This window comes from Columba livia, chromosome 22, assembly GCF_036013475.1.
Source record: "Columba livia isolate bColLiv1 breed racing homer chromosome 22, bColLiv1.pat.W.v2, whole genome shotgun sequence".
Lineage (NCBI taxonomy): Eukaryota > Metazoa > Chordata > Aves > Columbiformes > Columbidae > Columba > Columba livia.
The window spans coordinates 4,053,581-4,079,862 of record NC_088623.1 but is presented as its reverse complement, the minus strand read 5'-3'; the positions used below and the strand labels follow the sequence as shown (position 1 = coordinate 4,079,862).

At 49.8% G+C, this 26,282-nt stretch overlaps 1 protein-coding gene across 6 annotated transcripts in view; it reads right to left on the bottom strand.

Annotated features, from left to right (window-relative positions):
- Nucleotides 1-26,282, bottom strand: part of PLXNA2 (plexin A2) — a 452,864-nt gene that overhangs the window by 127,577 nt on the left and 299,005 nt on the right. For 3 of the 6 annotated variants that reach the window (XM_065038658.1, XM_065038660.1, XM_065038659.1), the window contains 2 exons: nt 11,802-13,056; nt 10,692-10,874 (listed from right to left, as the gene is read on the bottom strand). In XM_065038658.1, coding sequence (XP_064894730.1) covers nt 10,692-10,874; nt 11,802-12,989 — 1,371 coding nt within the window. In that variant the 5' untranslated portion in view covers nt 12,990-13,056. Of the gene's footprint in view, nt 1-10,691; nt 10,875-11,801; nt 13,057-24,483; nt 24,505-24,585; nt 24,726-25,453; nt 25,600-26,282 lie in introns of those variants that run through there. The other 3 variants (XM_065038661.1, XM_065038663.1, XM_065038662.1) reach the window with 3 other exon arrangements.

Below are 26,282 nucleotides of genomic sequence, written 5' to 3'. Positions count from 1 at the left end.
GGCACCCGGAGAAAGCAAAAGGTCCTTCAGGGCCCTCTCCAGGTGCCTGCGAAAGAGGGGGAGTTGGGCTCACGCTGCCTCTTTGCAAGCAGGGTCTGGACTGAATAAATATATCATCCCACATTATTTATGTCCTAAACACTGCCTTTTTTTTTTTTCCCTTTAATCTACATTATCACATAGACTCACTTTCTGCCAGACATCTCCATTAGCTCTGCTTTTCAAAACCGCTTCTCCTGCTGCCTAAAGCTCTGCAGCCAAAGCCACTTTGGGAAACCCTGAGAGGATTCCTCCCCAGCTCAAGGATTCTACGCTGGCCTCTTTCTGTTGAAAAAGTACAAACAACAGCCATGCAGAGGAGGAAACCAAATGCGCTGAGCATCCCAACTGACTTACAAGATGGCTTAAAGGGAGTGGAGAGCAAGCGATGAGCTGAACATCCCTCTCTGGAGCAGGGGGATGCAGGAGCTGCCTCACCTGGGGATAAATCTCCATCATCTGTGTGTCCCTGAGCCAGCGTGGGTGCAATGGGGCAGCCCCATTGCAAGGGGAGGCAGAGATCTCTGGCTGAGGAAGCACAGCTGCAATTGAGGAATGTGCTGCGAGAGCGGAAAAAAATGCCGTTTTCATGTAAATGTCCCTAATAATAAAAGAGCGAATGAAGAAAGCAACACATACAAACAAGAAATAGTACATTTGTGCTAGAGAAGCAGAAATGATTCTAAAAAGAGAGCTTTATCAACATTTTCCAGAAGGCATTGGCTGTTCTTTAATGCTCCTCTAGGAATAACACATTGATCCTGCTGAACCTGGGCTGCCTGGTGCCTCTGATCGCGGGTTTCTTAACAACCCCCGTCTCGCTGCAGCACACTTAAAAAACATGAAGCTTGTTTGTTTTCGCCAGCAAATACCGAGCCGCTGTTCTCGCCCCCCATAACTGGCATTTTGTCCTGTTTGCCCTGTATCTACACACAGTTTCTGCAGCCGTTCCTGCTGCATTGCCATGGCAATCCGGACTCCGAAGCTGCCGGTAGCAGCCCAACCCCAGTCAAAACCCACTTCCCAATGCACACATAGGATCTGATTGCTCCCTCAACTACCAATATTGAATACTTTGCTTTTATTAGTTACGTGGATACATTCCCCTCTGAGCATGCTGTAATCATTTAAGCCTCACAGCTTTTCCAAAGGTCAGTGTTCCCCTCTTGAAAGGAGGGGTAAATCCAGTCCAGACTGAAAATAAGTCCAGAGTCAAGTCTTTGGAGTCTAGAGCTGCTAAGCCGAGCTTCTAAACAGCTTCCCGGAGTGAGAAAAGGAGCTCAGGACCCTCAGTCCCTTCCCCACCCGGCAGCATCCCATGTGCTGAGTTAACAAGCCTTAGGGAAACAGGAGACCGTGCCTGTTGTACCTTGATTAAACGTCCTACTAGTTCAGTGGGAAAAGAGCTGGAAACACAGGGTTTTGTTCTGAACTGTACGACATTTAAACATGTTGATTACTAGCAGTGAAGCTCAGCGTTTATCTCGCTTTCTTTGCGCTTTGGATTACAAAGTCATTTTCAGACAAACTCCCTGGAAAGAGGAAAAGTGACGTTATCCCCTTTCCTGGTGGGAAAGCCTCATCTCGCGAACTTCTCATTCTCTCTTCCAGTATACCTGTCCCTCAATCTGTACCTTGCAGATTATTCCAATTCTTTATTTCTCAATGATAAGACCAAGCTCCCAATGTGAAAGGCTGCACACAAAAAACACATTGAAAGAAAAGCAGAGAGGCTCAGCCTGCTTGTCCTTTGGCTCCAAAGCTCTGCAGAATGATTTAGCCCAAATATACTCAAGAGGTAGCACTGGTCTGAGTGTCAAAAGGAAGGAGAAGGTGGGAAGAGAAGAGAAGAGAAGAGTCTGGTTTTACTCCAACTCCATCATTTACTAATTTGAACGTATAAGGCCACGACAGCCCCTGCACTTGTGTGAGCTGACTTGCATTTGCAGCACAAAGTCTCTCGGAGCTTTCAGAGCATCAGGCAAAAAAAATATATTAAAAAAACCATCAAAGCAACTCCGAACTGAAAGCAGGCAAAAGGATGCTCTGTTTTCCCACTAATAAGCCACTGGCTGCAGGATGACTAGCAAAAGCAAACATCGCATTAGTCAGCCAAATGTTAACTCAGAGCTGCGAGGTTGCAGGCTGCCAGCGCTCCCGGTTGCTCGCAAGGTAAGCGCTCCCAGCTGGAGGCACAGCCATGTTTATTTGAAAGACCTTGTTTTACCCCCGTGTCTCTTCCTCACCCTTTTTTCTTTACTTTGAGCAGCTCAAGGGACCGACTCTTGTTCTTTCCCACCAACGGGGGAATCTCGGGATTGGCGTCCTCTCCAAGCAGCAAATGCAAATCGCTTTCTAAGTTGTTGGTGGTGACCAACTTAACAGGGCCCACGGCTTTTAATGAGCTGATGAGGGGAGGGAGATGAACAATTACCACCTACAGTCACAGCGGGCTTTGTGCTGCCTGACTCGTGCGCTTCGCGGGATGCTCAGGCTGGTTTGCTCAGGGCCCGCAGGCAGGTTTATGAGATTAAAGCCCAGCACACAATAAATAATTTACCACCTTACCACAGGAAAAAAAAAATAAAATAAAAATCCCACACTGTATAATAGCTTGGCTCTGTGATGTGTACATTCATTTTAAATGCACATCACTTTCATCTACATGTATCTATTTGATGCAAAGACTTGTAACCAAGCGAGAAGGAACAACCAGGAAAGGTGACAGGGTCCCCAGCTGAGGAGCATGGGGGATGACGGGACAAACGCTGCCGGAGCCACTTACTAATTATTCCAGTCCTGCTCGTGCTCTCCTGTTTGCACACATGTTAGAGGCATCTTAAACCCTCACTCAACCAATTATTCCTCCACCGCCCTGCCCTGGTCCCAGCGGGCGGCCCAGTATGGACTGGAGGTGCTGATGGCAGCTGCCCTGGGCTCAGCGGTGCAAGGGATACAGGGGTGTAAATCGCTACGTGCAAATTCCAGTTAGAGAGCAGAAAATTGCAAGCTTGAGTAACACATTTGATGTCAGCTCAATAAAACTAGTGGTGAACATGAGCAGAAGAATCCAGCATCCTTCCCCTTGCCAAACCGCCCCATTCTCTCTCTCAGTCACTGCATGTGACTCTGTCCCTGCTTGATCAGCATCATCCCAGATTTCTTTGAGACGCGCCTAATGAAGGACCATAAACTTCCAGTTTACAGTCCACAGCAAAGAAAAACCTCCCACAATCAAAACCTAAACGCATGGACAGACTGAAGGCATCAGACCCCTGGACAGTGTGCATGCCGGGGGGCGGCTGGGAATCGCTCCCATTGCCACAAATAGGCAGTGGCGACATTTAGACTTCGTGTTTTGTTGGTTTTGTCCAGGTCACAGCCAGGAAAGCCTCAGCAAAGACCACAGGGAATGTCTCCAGTGCATACACCCCCTGGGATCTGCGCTCCCCGGCTCCCTATGCTGGGCAGGGGCTTCTCTGCCTCCTTTATTGCTCAGGCTGGGCCGCCTGCAAAGAGCTCCCCAAAGACCATCTGCCTGCCCATGCATCTCTGCAGAAATGAAAAGAGGGTAATAAAAGGCAGGGGGAGGTGGAGAGACCATGCATCATAACAGGCATAATGGACTAATGCTAATATAGAGACCGGCTGCATCCAATCCACGCCCGGCTGGCACAGCCATAAATATCGGAGAGACGTTCAAGTGATGGATTTGCCTCTGCAGCCCACGCGGTATTTTACAGCCCCGCGAACGCCGCCGTTGCCCTGGCCGGCGGCAAATAGCAACCGTAACAACAATGGGTAGTAAACCTGATTGTGGGATGGAGGAAATGTTAAAGGCAGCATCTGTCAGACGCACAAGGGAAAGCCCAATGGTACGTCCCATCACAAGCCACGGTGGTTCTGCTGTTGCGTGGCATTTCGCTGCCCGATTTTCCCTAAATCCCAACCTTTCTGTAGCAGCAGCAGCAGCAGCTCGGGGGCTGTGCCAGCGCGTAGGATTCTTCCCGAGGATTCCCCCATCTCTCCCATCACGTTTGTGGGTTTGTTTTTGGTTTCTTTCCTCAGGAAAGCATTTATAGAAGCAACAGAACATGGTCTTCTCACAGTATTTCTTGCCACCCGGGGATTCAAGATCTAACAAATGGACCAAAACCCATGTTATTTTGACCTCTGAGGATTTTAAAAGCCTGCAGAAAAATATATATATATAGTAAAGCAAGCATGAACCTCTTGACTTATAAATAGAAAGGCAGGAGTCTAACACTGCCCTGCCCCCAAAAAACCAACAACATCCAGAACGCAGCAGCTTCTTCAGATTTACACTCAAAGGAAAACAGGGGACGGTCAGAAAAACTAACATGGATTCACAGGATAGTTTGGTATTTCCTGATACTTTTCACCAAGATGACTTCAAGAAGAAACACATTACTGAGCTAAATGAGAACGTAGCTCTGCTACATCTATCATGGAACGGAGGAGGAATAACTTCTGCCTCGCTTCATCCTCATAAAAGAGATAATACCTCTTTCTTCTAAAAGGTGCGAGGATTAATTATCCTCTAAATATGTTAAAGCCAAAAAAAACATATGGGCACAGGGGGAAAACCAACCCAACTGCCAAGAGTTACCTTGGTAACTAGTCCCAAAGTACATGGAGTGATGCACCTCAGCACTCCCCGCGTGCTCATGTGTGCGGCTCCGAGCTCCATTCCTGCCTGTACAAAAACCCAGGAGCACTGAGAAAAGCGACACATGAGACGTGTTTCTGCTTTAATGCAGTGCGGGAGGCACCAAGACCGATTCGATGCCAAACCCCCCGGGCAGGATGCTCCCCATGCATCAGGCTGTCCGGCCGCTTGCAGCCGTTCCTGGCTCCGCTGCGTTCGGAAACCCATAAAATGTAATTGTTGCACTCCAAAATTTCAAGCTGATTTTTTTTTCTTTCCAAGGTGCCTGAACCTGAGTAAGAACCAGAGTTATGGCCACCTCGTGAGCCAAGAAACAGATTAAAAGCAGACTCCGAGCCCACCTGGCTCCATTTCACAGAGCATTTCCTCAACACCTGCCCCTCAGCTCGCCAGCAGCTATAAAAATACAGCCCAATTTCTCTTCTTTCTTCTCTACTTTCTCTGCCAGGCAAGAGATAACAGAACTAGAGAAGTGATGTTGGAAGAGGAGGCCAATTTTATGCCTTTAAGAGGTGGCAGAGACATTCCTGAACTGCACAAATTCCAATTAATAAGTATGACTCCAGCTTCTGCCTACGAGCAGGAACACAAATAAGGGTCCATCAGGCATTTTGGGGACATTTCTAGGGTCACGGTTTGAGAGCATCATTTTTACACAGGTGGCAGTGAAGAAGAATCACTGTCTGAGGCTCCAAAACTCCTTGTTTAAGAAGGAAAACCTCAGCTTCTCCAACCACACCAATCACCAGCAATGCAGCACCAAATAAAAAGCCCCTTAATTTCACATCCTAGAGCAAGAGAGTCGCCCCTCAGACCCTTCAATTAAACACCTTCTTCAGTCAACCAAGAGTCTCACAACTCTGCTGGGACATCACCCAAGGGTGACGGATTGATTGCTGAGTCAGCAAAGACCCAACCTTACAACCTATGGCTAAAGCTATAGGTACCTCCTTTGGAAGGCGTCCACGCGGGGATGGTTTTCATCTGTTCAATAACAGCCTGATCTTCTCTTGGCTCCTCTACACACTGATGCAACCGCCTTTTTTCCTGAAGTGCTACGGAATGCGTGCGGGGGCGATAATTAAGGATAAATTAAAAGGATGAGCTAATCATCCATAGAACGAAGTCAGATAAGGACAGGTTCGGACGTATATTTCATTGCGAAACATCTATTTGATTCCCACTAATGGAACAAATTAAGTCAGCCAAGCTGAATAAAACTATGGCGCGCCAAGATGTAACAACACACTTAAAGTTCGCCTTTCCCCCCCGAGTGCGTCATCCCATCGGTTATCGCTGTCCTTTGCAAAAATGGAGGTTTGCCTTCGTTGAAAGCAAGGACAGACATGACGCACCCCACATTTGGGCATTCAACAGGAGAACAGGAATGCGTTTCCAATCACAGTCACAGCGCTGTGTATTTTTCTGTAGCGCTTCTCCTCCAGACACATCCCCAGCAGCTCTTGGCGGGTGACCCTGTGCGCCAGGATCGATTCAGCCATCAAGACAGCGGGTTAAAGGAGCTCAGAACATCGTTACGGGAGCTCGGAACGACGTCTGACGCCCATTTATCCAGGAGGACGGGGTGCGAATGGAGATGCGCACGCCATCCTTCACCTTCACCGTGTGAAATAACCAAACCTGGGTTCTCGCCTGCGGCACCGAGGTTTACACTGAAGACAGATAGTGCAAGAGCATGTTCTGTTTGCTTTGTAGAAGCAACCGCTTTGGACCCAGCCTGGATGGATCTAACACAGCCGGAGGCACGTCCCACAGCTCTGAGCATCCTCAGGCATGGAAATCAAAGCCTTAGCACCACTGGAACAACCCAGTGCTGGGGGAAAACGAGCCACAACATCACCATCACTGGTTTGCCATCCCATATGCACATCCAGGAGTGTATCCAGCTCACACGAAGGTAGGGACAGTCAGCCTGCAGGCTCCCACTGCAGAAAACGTGTTTTTCCTACAGCAGGAATAAACAACATCATGCTAAAATAACACACAGACGGTGCAGTGCCAGACACAGAAGAGACATTTATTTATTCTTGATCACAAACAATGTCCTCCATTGACAAGCTGAATGAAGGGCACTTCGCTGATTTATTAGGTCTAATAAGAAACACACCTCTTGGGATGAAATACAAGATTGATTTTTAGTGGTGAGCCAGGCTGCTATCCCAGCCACTGCGCTCAGCCTGACGAGATTAAACCGGGCGTGCACAGGGACGCAGAGACTCGAAACAGCACTGGATGGGAGAAATAAATGGCAAGGTTTGCACGAGGAACGGGAGCTGAGATGGAAACAAGGCTTGCAATAGCAGCCCTTCAAACCACGAGGTTTGTTCTTCCTGCAATCCTCCTCTCTCCCACTCAATCGACAGGTTTTAAGAGCAAGAAACTACTATGAAGTTTAAGGGCAACTCCAGTGCAGCTCTTGGGAAACCTCTGAGTCAGACCCTTCCCGTGCATCTGCCTTTCAGAGGAGCCCCTCTAAATATAGAAAGTATAATTTTCACATCAGTCTCAGCATCTACCAGGCAAATCACATTAGCTGAGTTCCGTGGATGCCGTTTTCCATCAGGAAAAAGACAACTAGCACAGCAGTGCTTAGCTTGAGGCCCTATTAATAGCAGTCCTAATTATATGGCTGCAAATTTAATTCATAGCAATGATTAGTGTCAAAATCAAAGGCATCACACATCAATATTGATGGAATTGTATGAAGCCCATAAACAGAACAAGCAAGCCGACACTTCTCCCCCCAGCACTTAGTTGCTGTTAAGTGTTGCGTTCACATCTCTTCTAATTTTGCATGATGAAAACTGGTTTACTGCACGAACTCGCAGTTCCAAATGATTACATCTCTAACACCATCCCCTTTGCTCCCCCAACTACAAAGCAGAGACATTTTGGAAGGAGAGCCGGAGCACCACACCGCAGGGACAGACTGCATCCCACGTGCCGGTGCTTTATCTGAAAGGTTGCGGCATCATCAGCACACTTGTTTTTCACCCACTTAGATCAAACTGCTGAGGAACAGCGGTTCTCAAAACCAGCGGGACACCGGGGAGCATCGCGGGATGCAGCATCTGCGCCCAACACACTGCAGGTCCCTGCCCCGCGTCTCTCCTGCCTTCACAAGTCAGTGCTGGCTGCTCAAAGGAGTAAAAAGGGACTTCAAACATACCCAGAGATGAGGGTAGAGCTAGAAAACATGGGGCTGTACCAGAAAAGTGCAGGTAGGGGCTTGGGGACCTTCACATTCGTCTCCTTTGGAGGAGAGAGGCTGAAGCAGCAGCAGCCGCTCTCTAAGGGAACGATACGTGAGGCAGTTCAGTGAAAAGTTAATGGGAAGAAGGACATCAGTGAGATAACGCAGCATTTTCAGTAATGAATCCTCACTGGGGAAGCACAGACAAATTTGAAAGCTTTCGGAGCTGGCTCCCTGACTTCTTTCCTCCAGCTACGCAAAAGTGCCTTATTTGAAACCCCAGACTGAGCCACCAGCTTGTTTCCAAAATCAATCAGCGTCTGTGGGAGAAGGAGTAGGTGCCATGAAGCTTCCAGAGATTAATTGCGTAGGTAGATATGCAAGGTGGTGAGTTGGAGGAGACAAGGCGTCTATCCGTAAATCTCTGGCACTTACAGAGGTGTGTATGTTTTCACCGTCCTCATTTCACATATGGAGAAAAGGGGATATGGAAACAGTCCTGAGCATCCCGAGCACTCGCTGACTGTGAGACGTGTCTGGTCTTGGAACACGCACAACAAACTGGAGACAACCTGTTAACTTCCCACCGGGTCTGCAACGCCCGCTCTGCAGCGAGTCCCGCCGCTCAACGCAACGCTGCTTCCTACGCTCCTACGCTTCCCTTAGGCCATGTAAAAGATGATCCCACATGCCAAATGAGAAAAGACTTGCTAAAATTGTGGACAGGCCCACAAGATGGAGAACAACATCATCCCCAGCCCCGTGCTGAGGAAGATGTGACAGCGATAGCTCCAGGTAATGATAACAGGAGGCATGGGTGCCATGAGCTGCAGATAGCACCACTATGTATTAAATCAGGGTGCTTGGCACATGCCACAAAAGGCTGAATGTAGTGAACACCTGGAACAGACTTGCTGGAGCGATGAAGCCATTTTGTCAGTGCCTAGTTGCCACTGGCTCAAACACAGGTGAAACGCGAAGGATTCTTGCAGCCCTTCTTCCCCATCACCCCAATCCCACCTTTTGGATGGAGCGGACTGGTGTGAACAGATCCACTTGGCACCAAAAAGGTGGGTGTGCAACGTAGGCGAGCACAAGGAATTCAACTGTGCTAGAGAGACTGCTTCTTCTGTAATCCTAGATAATTCATGGGATGCGACAATAAATATCTAGTGTGCAGGCACAAGCTGTTGGCTTTAACTGCCTCTAAACGAGGCACCTCCCCGGCCCCCCCAAACCACTGCAAACAGCCAGGCACCGCCTGCATGGCTGGCGTGTCACTTGGTGGCATTTGCAATATGCTGAGGGTGACTTTGCCATCCATTTAACCAGAAAAAACCCCAGCGCGGGAGGGTGGGCAGGGAGCAGGGGGGCTCTGCCGACAAACCCACTGCCCCCCATGTTCCCAGTCACCCCACTGACACTCCAGAGGCACCAGGGAGGCACCTAATTTACTACTACTCAGCACTTGCAAAGTGCCAAATGAATATTAATGAACTGATGTAATTAAAATGATGCAGACATTCAAGTGTAGTATCTGCCTGTCCTTGTATTTTCCTGGATAGGAGAGGAAGAAATTCCCTGCTGCTTAAGGACCCAAAAAATTAGCAGCCTGCTGTTGATTACATTTGTTAACCCTTTCCCTGGTACAAAGAAGCATTTAGCAGGTTCACCTGACACTATCATTTTTATTCCAGGTTAATTTGAAGGGTCTCAGCTTTCCAAGGCAGATCTCCAAGGGCGGTTTTGCTGGAGCTGGATCAGGGTCCTGCAGACTCCGATGAGCTTCAGCTGCAGCTCCAACTCTAAAGACCAACAGCAGGGGGGCTCCCCCTCCACTTACACACCCCAAGGCCATTTCCACACTCGATTTAAATATGAAATTCCTGAGAGAGGACTAGTGAGGACCACGGAATGGCTACTTACTGAAGGGTGGGTCAGAAGATACAGAGTTGGGGGGGGGCACACAAAAATAAATCCCAGTTCGACTTCAAGATCCTGAAACCCACTGGAATCCCCCAACCCCCTGTGCTGGGAGAGGAAACCAGCAGGAGCATCTCTTTGCCCTGGGCAACTCGCCCCAGCATTTGTGATGGGAGGGTGAGGAATGTTATCTTCCAGGACTGATCAATCATCCAGCTGTCAGGGGGAAGAGCAGGAGGTAAGAGGCAGAGAGAAGCAGTAGGACTTTGCCCTGGGGCTCTGTTTCCAAAAGCAGCCAAGTTAACCCATTCCTATCCCTCCGTGACCCAACGTCCTGCCATCATGGGTAATTCTGCCATCGCTGAAAGCTTTCTAACTCACTGCCTTCTACACAAGTTGCAGGATTGCTGAGAAACATCTCAAAACTACTGCAAGACTTCCATCAGTGCACCAAAAAGGAGAAAAAAACTGAGACCTTGGATATAGATCACAGAGGTTCACTCAAACCCAGAAATCGCAAATCAGCTCCTTGCTTGCCTCTGATCACACTGGTCCATTATGGCCCTGATAAATTCTTCATCAGCCTCACAAACACACACATCATAGCTTGCTGAATGATAACATGCAAAAAACCTCAAACAACAGGGAAGGATGTAATATCCAAGGCTCCCTGTGACCCAGACCCTGTGATTTTTGCTCCTGACTGGCTCCCAGTTCCCCACTGGGAAATATCCATGAGACACACCAGCAGCGACTCGCATCAGGGACCCCTGAGAGAGATGAGAAATGGATCGCGGCTCTCCAAAACCACAGAAATAATCCTACCTTCTTCAGCTTGCCAGTCTTGGTCCCCACGAACACCACGCTGTAGCCGTTGTAGACATAGGAAGCGACAGACGTCATGCGGTCCCGGCTGGAGGTGAAGAGCGTCACCCCGTCCACCGGCGTCGAGCCTCCCAGGGGCTGGTTGATGTCGAGGCCACAGAAATTGTCATCGATGGGGACTGGCTGGAAAGACGAGGTTTGGGGCAGCTGTGAGTGAGATGCAAAGCACGGGGCAGCCCCACACACCAGGGTCACGAAGAGGGGATGCGGCGGTGGGGACATCAGGGTGCGAGCCACCACCATCCCCTGCCCAGGGAACCTGCCAGATTCAGCCACCTTCTGCAATGGCTTGTTCCTTTTGCTGCCTGAGGCCAAGACACACTGCACCTGCTCCAAAATGCCATTTAGGCAGGAGGAACGTCAGTCAAATAGACAGTTGCACTTGTTTTCTAATTCTACTGGGCACTCTCCTACAAACCACCTCTCTGTGCCTCGGTTTCCCTTTCTACAATACAGGGAATGCAGACACTGGGTGCTGATACACCCAGTGGCCACTTGCATTAACTACCAAATGCTCAGGCACATCTATTTGCAGCTGCAATGGGATGACTCTCCCCCGTGCAAGCCAGCACTCAAACTTCTCTTCACCTTCCTTCTTGCATTTCATTTAACCCACGTTTATCTCTTCCCAGCAGCCAAACTTAATATGCTTGGCAAAAGAAGGCCCCAGGGATCCCCGAGTCAGCCCAGGAACAACATGTGTGCGAATCCAGATTAAAGAAATCAGCTGAATAAAAATACAAAAGACGCAACTGTCGGTTGTATTTAAAATGTTAGTTGGTCGATGCCACCCTCCTACTTGGGGAAGGGCGAGAGCCACAGGCTGGGAACAGCAAATACTTCCAGCAAGCTGCACACCTTATTCACCTGCTTTCATGCCACCCCTTCCTCTGATTATCTTCACCAGCTGTCTGATAACAACATGGATTAAAGGGGAAAAAGTCTACTATGTACACAGACAGAAAAACTCATCCTACTGCACAAGGTTGTGTGCCGTAGGGTCAAGCATCAATACCAGTTCTCTAGGACAACCAGCCCGAGCATCCTTACCGCTTTCGTGCACTGCACGTCTTTCCCCAGCAGCCAGTTGAGCTCCAGGTTGCCCTCCCCCTGGTAGCAGGACTGCAGCCGGTCCTTGATCTGGGCGTTGATGGCGCGGATGGGGAAGACGCAGAGCGCGGAGTCATCGGGTGGCTGGTGGTACTGCTTCTGCCCCTTGGAGAAGATGGCAAAGAGGACATCCTCCTGGGCTGTGATGTTGAGGGACCTGGCCAGCACGTCTCCTGGCTTGGAGAGGTAGGCGGCTTGCAGGAGGCGGTACTCCACGTCTCCCTTGACGCAGCCAAAGGGCAGAGAGACGTAGGAGTGGAATTTGGGGTCATCTTTGCAGAGACGGACAATGCGAGAGGTGTAAAAGAGATCGCTGGCGGAGTTGATGGAGACGCCCTCTGGGGTCTCCGGCTGGACAGTCAAAAAATAGACAAAGTTACCGCTGGCAAAACCATAGATGTAGAAGATGTCAAAATGTGAAACGAGTGCTAAGGTGTCTGAGGGGATTTTGATGAGGGATGAGACAAAATCGCTGTGGAGCTCGTAGTCCAACATCGCTGATGACTCTGGGTCCCGGGGAAGTTTGCGGCTCGAGAGGGTTGGGAAATAATCCTGCTTGCCATCCACCGCTGTGCCGATGAAGAGCTTCCCATCTTCGCCTTCCGAGCGCACGATCACACCGTACATGGTGCCCGTCTTGTTGACGCTGGACAGGTAGTGCTCCTTTTTGTGCGAGGGCTCTACCAGGATGAAGAGGTCGTCCAGGCGCAGCAGTTTGCACACCCCCTGGTACAAGCTGCCACACGCCAGCAGCCGGTTCTCCGAGTAGTCGATGATGAGCAGCTTGTTGACGTTGTTGGTGAGGGTGAGGATCTCGCTGCATGGCTGGACGATGAGGGGCGGGTAGCAGGATTTATTATCCTCCTCAGGACCAGTTTTATGAGCCACCAAAATGGTCAGGTTACCCGAAAGCTTGTAAACCCTGTTGATAGCTCCAACATAGACTGCTCCAGTGCCTTGGTGGACAGTCAGGTGGTTGAATGTCCAGTCCCGGTTCTCAGAGTGGAAAGTGCTGAACAAGGCGCTGCTGGAGACATTTCGGGAGAGCGATGCCAGGAAGAGACAGAGCAAAGTCACCGACCAGCCATCGGAGTCTGGTACCCGAGGCCAGTTCTTCCTCTGATCCATCCTGGGAAAGGCAAACCTCGTGTTCCCCACGCGTGTCCTATGCCCCAACAGTGTCCCTCACATGGTTCTGGGGAAAGAAAAGAAACACACAGAGCAAAGGATTAGATCCAGTGTGTCCTGCAGATAAAATTCTAAGGAGGCTTTCTAATTACACAGTCCTTGAGATAAAGTGAGGACATCTCTAAGCCCTACAAGAATTAAGCAGGTCTCCTAACTTATCGGTAAACAGCTCAGGCTTGTTGTTCTGCCACTTGGTTCAGCCTCTGCGTGTTAATTTGTATATGTGGTTTAGCTGTTTGTAATGTACTCTGCTCAGCCATGGGGAGGGAATAATCAGCCTCAGCCCAAGACAAAGCCCACAGCTCGCACACCCAACCATCAATCTGCAATCTTGGCTAAAAGGATGCCTCCTGCAGGGTGTGTTGTTGGAAGCAACAGAGGAAATAAGAAGTGTTTTCTACCTTTAAGTCCTCTACGATTTAATTCGGAAACCCGAAGAGGAAGTCTCTTGCAGGCAAGTTCATTGAGCATATAAACACCAAAGCTGCGAGCATCTCCCCTCCGCCCTGCCCAGAGGTACCTCTGCAGGTGCTTTTCAGGCAGAAACTTCTGCCTTCACAAGGTATTTTACTGCTGAAAAGCAGCCGCCACCATGGTGGGGCACACGTGGTTAGATCAACACCCAAACACTTGTCCCTGTGTAGGGGACAAACTCCCCATCCAGGAACCCTGGGCAAATTTCCTGCTCTAACAATACCTCTGCTGATTAAAACCTACAGAAAGTGACCGCTTAGACAGCTCTATGGAGAACAGTCAGAATTAGAGTCTCCTTCCATTGACACGTTTTCACCTATACAGACAAGGCAAGGCAAAGCAAGACTCTAACCAAAATCCGTGGGGAAATTAGGTGTGAAAAACAGGCAGCTTTGTTGTTTGTGGCTTTTTTTGTGGGTGCTCCCAAAGCACCCAGACCTCATTCAGACCCAAGGGACGGGCTGGAGCCCCACTGACCGCCGTCCCCATCCTCCCTGCTCACGGCTGTCAGGCTGAATTAGGAATCACCAGGCTGGAATTTCCTTAGGAAACAGGCACTTGCCTCCGAGAGGCACATTTACACCAGAGCTTTCCATCCGCCCTTCCGGACAGCACACGGGAGCTGATGAAGAGGAGCATCACAACCCTCCGCCTGCTCCACCTCATCACCTCTGCTAATACGGCAGACTCCTCTCGCAAAGATATGAATATTCAAGACCTCCGCACCTCCCTTGTCACCACAGACACACCTGGAGGTCCCTGGATTGTGTCTCATCTTTGTTACCATCTCCAGACGCGACCTTGACTCGTGACCATGACTTGTGCTCCTGGCTTGACCTCAGCCTTACCCACTGCCACAGATCTGACCACCTGCACTCAGAAAACCATCGTGAAGTCCCCCTTCATCCCAAATCACGCATTCCACACCTGCTCCAGGCCAGATGAACGAATGAACCGCTTCAGCCTGCCTTGGGTTGAGATGTTCTCCACCACAGGGTCGTACCAGCCCTCAGAAGAGCCACCATTCCACCGCCCTCTCCACAACCACGTCCCACCACGGCCGTGCAAGCCCCAAGCACACACACCAGGGAGAAATTTGTACTCTTCGCACAATTGATTCTCCACCCCTGCCCTGTGTGCCAATGCAGGAGGCTGTTCCTTAGCTCAGCTGTCCTCACCTGCAGGCAGCATCTAATTTGATTGATGCTGATCTCCATTTCGGTATTTAAAATAATTCAGGCTGCCGAAAACCTACACTGAGCTCACAAGCGAGTGTCACCGAACGGCTGCTCTTTGGGCTTGTTAACACCGGGAGCCGGAGCCGGGTGTTTCTGAAAGGTGACAAAGGAGCCCTGTCCCCGGGCCGCACGCCGCGCTGGCACTGACAAGACAGGAGAAAGAGAGCAGTAATGGGTTTCTCATTCTGCTCGGGGATACATTTCCCTGCTGCTCGCTTCTTATTTCCAGTCTCTTCATTGCCACCTTTGGCTGAAGCGGTTTCTCTCTCTCCCGGTTGGGATGCAGACACCACTGCATTCTTATTATTACTTGGCTGCAGACCCCAACGTGCCCAATGACCTCCCCGGCTCTCGTTAGATTTCCAAGTGAGCTCAAAAGTAAAGCCCACCCCAGTTTCTCTCTCCCTGAGAAGCAGAGATGCTTCTGGAGCAGAGGGCTCTGGGGCAAGAAGTCCAGAAAGTGAGGGATTCTGCAGAGAACAGGGAGGCTCCGCTATGGAGCTCAGCACACAACAGTTCCCCCGCTTGGGGGTTTTCCAATTGGTAAATATTGCAAAGTAAGAAAAGAGCAATGCAAGCTAGAAATTAATACATTTAAATAATTAAATTTTATATCCATATGTACATATGGGACAACAGAATGGGGGGACATGTGGGTGCAGGACAGGGACTGAGCTGAGCGACATCAAACACCAACAGGACCCACCGCACGTCCTGCTGAGGAGTTTGGGGATGGCTGAGAACAGCTGGGGAGTTAAACACCAGGGAAACAGGAGAATGGGCAATTTAAACTCTGATCCTTAATACTATTTGACCATTAATTTCTCCTCTATTTTTTTTTTTGAAGCGAGTTTAAAATACAGCCTTAAAAGCAATCTGAAGCTATTAGTAACGCAAGGTGAAAGAGAGAGTAAATTCAGGGACACAATATAAACCCAAGCAGCTGAAAGGCCTCAATTAGGCTGAAAGGAGTTATCTGGTATTTAAATAATTATTAGATTGAAGGAATAATCACAGGTCTGAGCCAATTTTTTTCCCCCACTGTCATCCTAATGGAGACTATAATATTATTATTCAAATGCCCACGATTCTCATTGAGGGGGGAAGAAAAAAGGGCTCATTTAATCTCCATGCGACAGGGCTTCAGGAGGCCCGATTACTCATTTCTCTTATTTCAGCTGTCACTCACTCACAGGCACCACAGTTTGTCATTAGTGGCATTTTACACACACGAAGGAGAGGGGGGGGAAAATAAAGCAGCGAAAAGGGAAAATTAAAGCAAAAACAAAAAAAGAATCTCCTGTGAAAAATGATGGATCAAAGAACCAATTTTGATGTCACCAGGGCGGCAGCTGTTTGCTTCACGGTGCTGCTATCTTATTTCGGGGTAGGGTTGGTCTCGTGGGCAGTGATTTATACACAGCGCCCAGCAGCATTGCTGAGCTCCCACCCTGGACCCTCCAGCCTCTGCATCTCCAAAACACGACAAGCGCATCCACACAGGTCCCAGCATCGTCCCCAAGAACACACAGAAGGGGAGCAATAAAACACGCTACGGTATTTCTCCCAAGGCCACGCGAGTTTGGCGAGTTGCCTCTTGAGAAATAACCGAGCCTGCGGGAAGGGGGACGATGAGCTTCGATTGCTTTGGAGCTGGAGGTGGATTCTGCCCTTCTTGCTTTGTATAGTCAAATAAGACCGATGGCTATGAGGCTGGGAGCCCGGCTGGCTCGCATTGCTGACCCCCCTGCAGGTCACCGCGCTGTCAGAAAGCCTCCAGAATTATCGAAGCGGTCACCAAAAGGGCAGGCTACGCTATATAAGCTAAAATACAAGAAGAAACCATTTGGAACAAGCTCACCCTTTGCACCAGCCTGACTCTTTCTCTTTGCATTGGCTCCCTATCTTATCTGCAACCGGAACGAGGGGAAAAAAGCCCAGAATTTGGTCATTTCTTTGTAGCAAGTGAGAACATGCGCCAGGTCTGCATCCCTCCTGGAGCCCATCGGGAATCCTCCTGTAAAACCTTTCCAACCATTAAAGCTGCTGTAGTGATTTATTCCCTTTGAAGAAGTGATATTCAGGACACCTTTGTCAGCCATGGAGAAAGACCTTACAATTATTAATAGGGTTTTGTATTAATTAGACAAAAGCTCTCAGCCAAACTGTTGTTCTATAATGCAATGAGGAAGGTTCCTAGTGCCAGATATATATATATTTTTCATTATTTTAGAATATTTTGACTCTAAAAACAATAAGAGCAAGTTGTAAAGCACCAGCGGGGTCTGAGGTTATTGAACCACAGGGATAACAAACACCAAGCCTTGCCTGAAGTACAACCCGCAACACTGAATCCTTTGGGTTTCAGGCTGAAAAAGCACCTTTGTGCATCACCCCTGGGCTTCGCTGCCCCTTTGGCTCTGCTCCCCGCTTCCCCAGAGCTGTTTATTCACGGGGATGGTATTTCACAGCTTTCTGAGAAAGAGTTAAGAGGGCAAAATACAGTATTGTGATTATTGCTTCCTCCAGCCCTGGGACAAGGAAGAGGAGGGGAAGAACGAGACCCAGCCATGAAAAGGCATTTCCCTGATAACAAACACGATTGCATGAATTATGCACAAAATTTGTTCATATTGTCCAGACTTCAGCTGTTGTTTATACAACGCATACCGGATAAGCCACCTCTCCCCCCGCTCCGTCTCCCTCTTGAGCACACACATCCCAACAGGTCTGGGGTAAAGAGAAACACAAAATCTGCTGTGAGGCTCATTTTTGCAACCGCGTTTTGGTGCAGCCTTACCCACAGTCTGATGTTACTCCTGGCTTTGTCCCAGACTTGCGGAACAGACCTGGGCAAGGCATTGTTACTCCTTGCCTCAGTTGTTCCACCTGTGAAATGGGGATAATGCCTTCATACAAGAGGCACTCGGACATTCAAGCGATGGAAGACTCAAAAGGGATTCACCAGACACAAACTGCTGTAGTAAAGTATGAGTAAGGGGTTGGTTTAGTGCTTCTTGGTGCGACTCTTCATAAACTCTTAGAGCAGAGATTGGCAGGACGGCACCTGTGGCTCCGGCTTTCTTTACACCCAGCTGTGCTTTGCAGCTGGAGACATTTAACCCGCCAACCCCAAAAGACACCCAGAAAAATTCATAATCAACCTAGGACACCTAGGTGGCAGAAATTAGACACCTTTTCCTTTCCCTGTGCTGATACTTGACACCTGCTATCTGAGAAACCCCAGCTGGCAGCTATTGAGCTTCAAGTACACTGCTGTGAAATAGCTTATAAATTACTTTGCATCAAGGGAGGTGCTGGGAAAAGACGACTTTATTCATCGTGCGGTCCCTGGGGACAGACCCAAGGCTGGTGACAACGCCATGTGCTGGAGCACGGAGCAGAACAGACCTGTATTTTGCTGGTTGCCTTGAAGCGTGACACGAAGAGAAAATCTTAACATTTCTCAAGTTTCACAGCTGGTTTATTCAAGTTTTGGGAAGTCTCAGTTTCATCCAAAGCTGCGTAAACAGGTCAATGGCTTTGGATAACATTAAATCATACAAATCTGCGGCCAGAAAGTTGGGATTCTCTAATGCAGTCTCCTGCTCTAAGGATCAGCTATAATCATAATTCAAGAGATGTCTAAACTGTCCTTAAGGACCTCCAAAAACAGAATCCACAATCCCTCCAGGCAATCTAGGTCAGTATGTCCTTTCAAAAGTGCTTTTTCTAGTTTCTTACCCAAGTCCTGACGGATTGAGGCTTATCCACCCTTCTTCACCGGTGCACCTGAACATCCTTTGATTATTCATGGACTTTACTCCCAATAAAACAGAATTTAATGGATGGTGACCTTAGGTGCCAGCAGATTAAACGATTAAACGATTTGCCCAAGGCTAGGCAAAAGGTCCCAGTGGCAAAGCCAGGAGTTTTACCTCCTGAGCCCGGCGCTCTCTCCCCAGGTGACATCCAGCTGCAGTTTATTACAAGAGAATATTACAGTGCAGCATGAGGGAAGATCACAGAGCGGCCACCGAACTGGAGGAGAAAAATAAGCAGCAGCTTCTCCTGGCCCCACTCCAAGTGCACCACAGGCAAGCTGAAGAACCCCAGCTTCGAATTAAATGGGTCCCCAGCCACTCCATTAAACAGAAATCCTGAAACAGAAATCCTTTGGCTGTGCCAGCCCTGTACAGCGAGTGCTGCTCGTTATCCCCAACACTCCCCACGGCAGCCAGATGTATTTACACAGTAGCCACAGCGCTGTTACCTAAGTAAACCAGGAAATTGTACATTTGTTAAAATTAGGTTCCGAGATGCTGAATCCCCAGCTGGGCGGCTATAGATTGCGCTCAGCCAGCAGCGCCGAAATTAAAACCACACAACTGTCTGTGTGCATGTCCAGGCATGTTTCCCCATTCGAGAGGTGTTTACTGGTTATGATGCCCCGTGCCATTCCAGAACGGGATTATATTCTCAGATTATGAGCAATAAACATCAATTCAAGCCACCCCGCTGTGCATCACCATGCCTTTCCCATCAGTGGGGGTTGTAGGGCACCAAACTGGGACAGGAGCTGTTGGGATGAGAAGTGGAAGAGCACACAAAGGTTCACCCCTGACCAGCGCCACGGTCTCACTGTTTTGTTCCAGATCTCAGCTGCCGGTCACAGTTGCTGGCATTCCCATCGCAGAAGTGGAAGAAATCATCATCCAAGTACTCCCGTGGGATCGCAAGGATTTGGAAAGGCAGAAGATGACTGCAAAAGCCTTTAAATTAACGACGATACCGAAGCAGACAAGCTGATGCAGGAGCGAGCCACAGAGCACTGAAGAACCCTTCAGGGACCATTAACCAGCCCTCGTCAGGCCTGTCTTAGTGGAAGGATGTGCTGTGAACCGCAATCAGCACCAGCGTTATCAGCGACACGGAAGAAACGCCTTTACCTCTGGAAGGCCCTTCACCCTTCCAGTGCATCACTGGGGTGCTGGATGCAGTTTTTGAGTATGTTCTGAGGTGCCTGAATGCCGGGAAATGTAAAGCATCTTCATTCCATGCCCAGCCAGTGTCACTGAGTGTGACAAGCCGTGAGCACCGCAGAGCTTCTCAGCTCCATTCCACCATCAACTGAACATCATCTCCTCTCCTGCAGTATCCGGGCATCAATGTCTACCCGAGAAAGCAGCTTCTTCCCACTCCTCTGCCCTGCTTTTCAATTTCAGAGCTCTGGCAGATCACTGATTAATTCAAGCCTGTTTAATAACCCTTCTGTTTAGATGAAACAAGCTGTCTTGTATTCTTTATTTTGAACACTAACTCTTGTTTCCTTGCTAAGGATCTTTCTGTCATTTCAAAACTTCTCTCTCTCCAACCAAGCTGATAATGGATGGAGAGAGCATCTGCTTACGTCCACATCTGACATCAGCCAGAAGTTACTGCAGGAGGCTGAAGAAGGTCTAGACACCTTGCTGGGGAAGAGCTCCTAAAAGCCTGAGCCTGTCTTGCAAAATCGGTAGCGTGTCTCCACTTGCTGCGCCAAATCCCTGTGTAACTCAGACCTGGATGCGAACACCAGAGACCATGGGGGCAGCTCTAGGCAGGGTAGAATCACAGAATCATTTTGGTTGGAAGAGACACTCAGGATCATAGAGTCCAACTGTTCTCCCCACCTCTGGGACTGCCCCATGTCCTAAGAACCTCTGTCCAGCCCTCCAGGGATGGTGACTCCAGCACTGCCCTGGGCAGCCTGTTCCAATGCCCCACAGCCCTTTGGGGAAGAAATTGTTCCCCACATCCAACCTCAACCTCCCCTGGTGCAACTTGAGGCCATTTCCTCTGGTCCTGTCACTTGTTCCTTGAGAGAAGAGACCAACACCCTCCATGGGTGAGAGGGAAGGAGACAAGGGAGCCGGGGCGCCCAAAACTCCTCATGCGGCTAATCCACAGGGATGGTTCTCCACGCTTCCAAAACTTCCCACCCTGTTGTGGGTGGGGAACATGTCTTGGGAAACCCAGAAGCCGTTCCAAGCCGAGCCCCAGGCACAGGAATCGATTGGCAATGGTCAGGTGGAGCCTGACAGCTGCTCCCACCGCCCCAGACCGGCCTTGCCGCAGCCTTTCACCCCCAGCTTCGCCCCCTGTCACCTGCTCTCCCACAGTGTCCCCACGCCAGAGGGTTTTGAGACATCGGCTGTTCGCAGCGTGACCGCTGCCCAGCGGAACATCCCCCCCAACCCGCTGCCCTGTCCCGGCTGCGACCCCCAAGTGCTGCACACAAAGAATAACAGACACGCAGGGCCCCGACTCCCGATGGGAATGAGTTGGAGCCTCTCAGCTGTCTCCTGCCTCTTTGAATTTCAAAGCTGCACTTGTCTGTAGAGCAACTGAGTCATTTCCTTCCTATATCCAAGCCTATCGGACTGGATCCAGCAGTGCCCGGAAAACAATAAATCCTTCAAGGACTTGTAAGGCCATATTTCACAGGAATGCAGCGCGAGCTGCTTGGAGAGCTCCTCACACACCCTTGAATTCAACGCTCCTCTGTGGAAGCCGTCTCGCCCTGGCCATGGTCCCATCCGAGCACAGCGGCCCTGCAGATGTCCCAGCATGGACCAGCACCCATGGTCCACATGGAGTGTCACCACCCCTGAACAGATGCATCGCGGAACAGTTTGGGTTGAAGGGACCCACAAAGCTCCCCCATCCCACCCCTGCCATGAGCAGGGACATCTTCAGCAGCTCAGGTTGCTCAGAGCCCCGTCCAGCCTGGCCTGGGATGTCTCCAGGGATGGTTCATCTACCACCTCTCTGGCCAACCTGGGCCAGGCTCTCACCACCCTCAGGGCCAACAATTCCTTCCTCGTGTCCAGCCTGAATCCACCGCCCAACACACTGATGGATTAGGAACTGATAATGAAATTTCCTTGATGCCAGAAAACGTATGGAGGATCTAGGAGGGAGAAAAGCTACAGCTGAATTTCTTGCAGGACTTCACTGATACTTTAACAGACCAAAGGAAGGCTGTGGCAGCAATCGAGTTGGCTCTACAAAATACAGCGGCGCAAAGCAACATGTCAGAACAAGCACAGGTTGCAGGAATACTTATACAATTGAACATCTGAAAGTATCTCCCTCACAACCACAATGGGTCTTCCAAACCCATTATACATCTATAGCAAATTCATCAGGGTTGTTGGAGACAAAAGGAAGGCAAAATTCAGTGATCTGAGCTATATTCCCCCGGAGAACTGCAGAACTTCCATTGAAACAACGGGGTTGAGACACTCGGTCAAAAAGAAACTCCCTTAAAGCTGAGTTTCCATGAAGCTCCAAGGAAAACTGGTGCATTTTCCAGGATCACTTCAGTGCTGCTTCCATCATCTTTTTAGAGGCCAGAAGCAAAGCCCAACTGATTTACATTAAGATTCATAACACTATTAACCAAATGATGTATCAGAAAAACTCAGTGACAAGGAAATTAATATTATACCCCCTTCAGTAACAAGATGGCTAAAGCAGATAAACCCGCAAAGTGTTGTGTTTATAATGGAAATCTGCAGAGAACCTAAAGGGAATTGTCAGGGATGCACAAATAGAGACAATATTTTGCTTTTTCTCAAGTTAAAATTTCAACTGTTTGGAGGAAAAACAGTGCTGAATTCACACTTGGAAGTGCAAAACTCCATCTGCAAAGTCAGTTTGATCCCACCCAACCCATCACTCCGAGGTTAAGCCTCCCAGTCACCCAGTACCCTGGGCAGGGTTTATCTTTTTAAACAAGTTATACAACACCCTTGGAATCCCTTAAAAGAGCCCCTGGCTTTTGTTTCTTTCTGAGATTTTGTTCGAGCGCTTCTCAGCTTAGCCCGAGCCAAGTTGTGACCACCACCAAGTCAGAAAGCTTATTTGGTGGAACCGATGGAACCAGACTCACCCCTGTCGTACAACTTACGCCTTGAAAAGCCAAGTTACGCAAACACTTGTCCCAGCACCTTATTATAACCCAGGGGACAAGCCAACAGGGCTCCTGCTTCTTTCTCCCCGTGAACTCCGGCGTGCTTGCCCGCGCTCCTTGGTTGCTATGAGGTTTTTAAAGACAGTCTAAACCTGCGACCAAATGAGCCTTTAACACAATTCCTGCTCCGTAAGGCTCCGCATCTGCCACTCCAGCCAAATGCTCCACGGTCCGCTGATGAGAGAAAGGCTCGTCACTGCAATTAACTCCTCGTGAACCGCGGAGAAAACTTTATAGCAACTAGGAGAGAAATAGCCTGCAGCCAAACTTTTGCTGCTGCATCGTATCTCAGCCAAATGGATTACTCACTGGGGATGTTTTTCATCTGGCCCTTCCAGCTTCTGTAACACGACGGATGGCGCCTCTGTAATGTTGAATTGATTTGGAAATACAGAGGGGCGGACAAAAAAGGTCAGATTTTTTTTAGAAGGTTTAGGGCAAACACAGAAGCATTTCTCATTTCAAATGAGAGAAGCTGTTCCTCCGGGTTTTGAGGAGAGCTTATCCCCCAGGTAAGTATGTACGCAGCATCTTTGGAAAGCACTTGATATACAACGAACTGACTCAGGAAAAACCAAAACAAAGAACCAAAACCAACCAAACCACACAGATACCCAGCTCTCAGGTGGCAGTTTGGCCAACTCAAGCAGTTCCTGGCTGCCCTACGTGTCCGCAATCCAATGGCTGAACCGCAGAAGGGATTTAGGCATCCCTGTTCTTCCTTGTGCCTCAGCACCAACACTTCGTAACATGAAACCAGGAGAATGCTCAGAGCTGCCCCCAGAACACTCAGCGATAACTTTGCAGCAGGAGTGAAGCTCCAGGATGGGGGTTTGATGCTGGGACATGTGCACAGCCAGAGCTGCAGCATCCCAACCACGCTCAGGCCCTCTCGACACCCAGGAGCTCCCATATTTTCGCTTGGGCATGCATTTAAAACCTGTGAGGTGGAACATTTTCAGCATAAGAATAATATAGCTGGTTGAGAAACCGACAGGCGCGCTCCCTTTTCCTCCCCACCCCACCTCTTTGCACTTCCACTAAAAATGAAAAGGAAATTCACAGGCTTTTTTGTTGTTGTTTAAATAACATCACAGGCTGTGACATAAACCAGCAAAGGCAGGAAATTGATCATGAGGGCAGCGCTCCATCCTCTGCTCCTGTCACTGAGACTTTTTGGGGACTTGGCAAATGAATGAGTAAAGGAGACAGCCGGTGCGTTTTATGGAGTTGAACTGTAACATCCCTATTAAGCAGCCAACTTACCATTTCTCTGCTCTCACATCAATACATCTACCCAGCCACGGGGAAACAAAGCTCTTCATGTCAACCAAATAGATGCAGATCCCTCAGATTTGGCTACCTGGGCAAGCAAGCGGCCCGCTGTGGTCTGTTGTGCTTGCTGCTGCTTTTGGACTATTCTCAAAGAGGGAAATCGCCCACCTCAGTAACATGATTTGGGAGGTTTTAACCCTGCTACCAACGCACACACTTTCATTATAGCGTCTGCTTTTCTGACATCAAACTCCGAGAGCCTGGAGAACCTCAGCTTTCCACTTCTGGGGGTAAAAACAGCCACTTTGGGCTATAAAAAATATATATATATAACATTGGAAGCCCAGCAACTGGGAAGCCAATAAGAACAACTCAAAGCCTTTAGTTTAACTATCATAATTAATCCCAAAACCCTAGAGCTTAAACTCACTTTTTGGAAGCTCATTCGTAGGTTAACAAAGCAAAGAAGTGTCGTTAAGCACAAACACCAAGGAAAACGCTGCAAACCTCCAGATTTCTGCCCTTCTCTCACCAGTTTCCTCCACCACCGCGCACCAGGGATCACTCCAAGCTCTTTCACCGATGACACGAAACCTCTACGGAGGGAAAATAAAAAACCCACACGTAAATGTCTCCAGGAGGCATTTGTTCTCAGGCTTGACCGAGCCTGGAAATAACATGAGGAACTCATTCCACGCTGAGTCAGGGTCTGACGGCGGCTCCCGGACCGGCCGCGGTGGATGCGCTTCCTTCCCGGCGCACGTCACGAGCATCAGAGCCAGCGGCAGCCCCGCGCTGCCCCGCAGCTTTCCTGTTTTCCCCGGTGCTGTGTGGCTTCCCGAGACACAGGACGGGGAAACTGGGCTCTGGAGCCTGACACTGAGCTGCTGCGGGAATTAAAACCACTGTTTTCCAGCGCTGTTAAGAGCCAGGCAGGAGCTGAAAGCAAAGTTCGCCATTCCCTTGAACCTTCCCTGATATCCGCCTCTCCAAAGACCATCACTCCCCAATCCCACCATGGCTTCCCTAGGAAAATGGAGATGCTTGCGCATTCCGAGGGCTTTGCCCCTCACATCCCAGCCCTCCCGTTGCCAAGCCCTGTGCCCAAGTTGAGGACACTGGCCCAGCCCTCATGGAACCCTCTTGCTCCCCCAGAGATGCAGAAGCCCGGTCCATGCTCAGCTCCTGCTGCCCTCACCCCTCCGAACAATTTGCTCACACTGATTTTTGCTGGTGTGACTGTTCCCACAGAGCAACACCCCAGCGCAGCATCTCCCCTTGCTCCCACCAGCATCGGTGACCGCGGCCAGGCTGTGAGCGCAGCTACAGTGTCACACGTCACCCGCAGAGCCCCCCACGCTCCCCCAAACCCCGCAAAGGCTGATCCAACGCCCGCTCACCGCGCTCAGCCTTGGTGGTCAGGAAGGAGCCAGCCCTTCCCGTCCAGCTCCCGGCCGCGATGCAGCGGCTTCGTGCTCCGGCACCGAGCCCCCACCGCGCCACAAGCCCCGGGTCAGCCGGCAGCTCCGTTAATGAGCCCTGAGAAAGCAGCGGCGGCGGCGGGAGGCGGCGAGGTGAGAGGTCAGTGTAATATTTACTCAGACGTCACCTTTCACTTTTATGAAGTGGGGAAGCGGTGCTGGAGCAGGAAAAGGGCTGCGAGGGACGTTCCTGCCCGGGAAGCGGCTGACACGCCAAGTACAACGTGAGTCGGCTCCAGGGAGGTTTCGGAGACCCAGGAGCCTTCCATCAGACCCTCAGCAACACCACACACAGCCAGGGATGGGCTCTGAGCTGTCCCCACCATCGCTGCCATCTGCTCCCAGCGCACACAGGGAATGGCTGGGGTAAGCAGGACCTCTGAAGAGCAGAAAGCCTGTCCTGTGCTTCAAGAGATCCCCAGCCAGACACCACGGGACAGCCCCTCCGCACCGAGATTTTAAGGAACCCACAGCAGACACGGCACACAGTGCAGGGAACTAACACAGAAATGCATCAGCTGGTAACCAAACTTCCCCAGCCAACTTGTTTCTTGGAAGAACCATCTCGTGTGCCAAGTGTTGAGATGGTACTGAGCGCGTCTCCCTGCACAGAGCATCACCCATGGCCACGGTCAGGGCTGGTCCCAGGCTCCTGCCCTGGCTCTCACAGGCTCGTTATCATTTTGCCTTTGGAGATGATCTGGACTTCTCTTTATAACATGACTCTGATGCCTTTTATCTCCTGCTC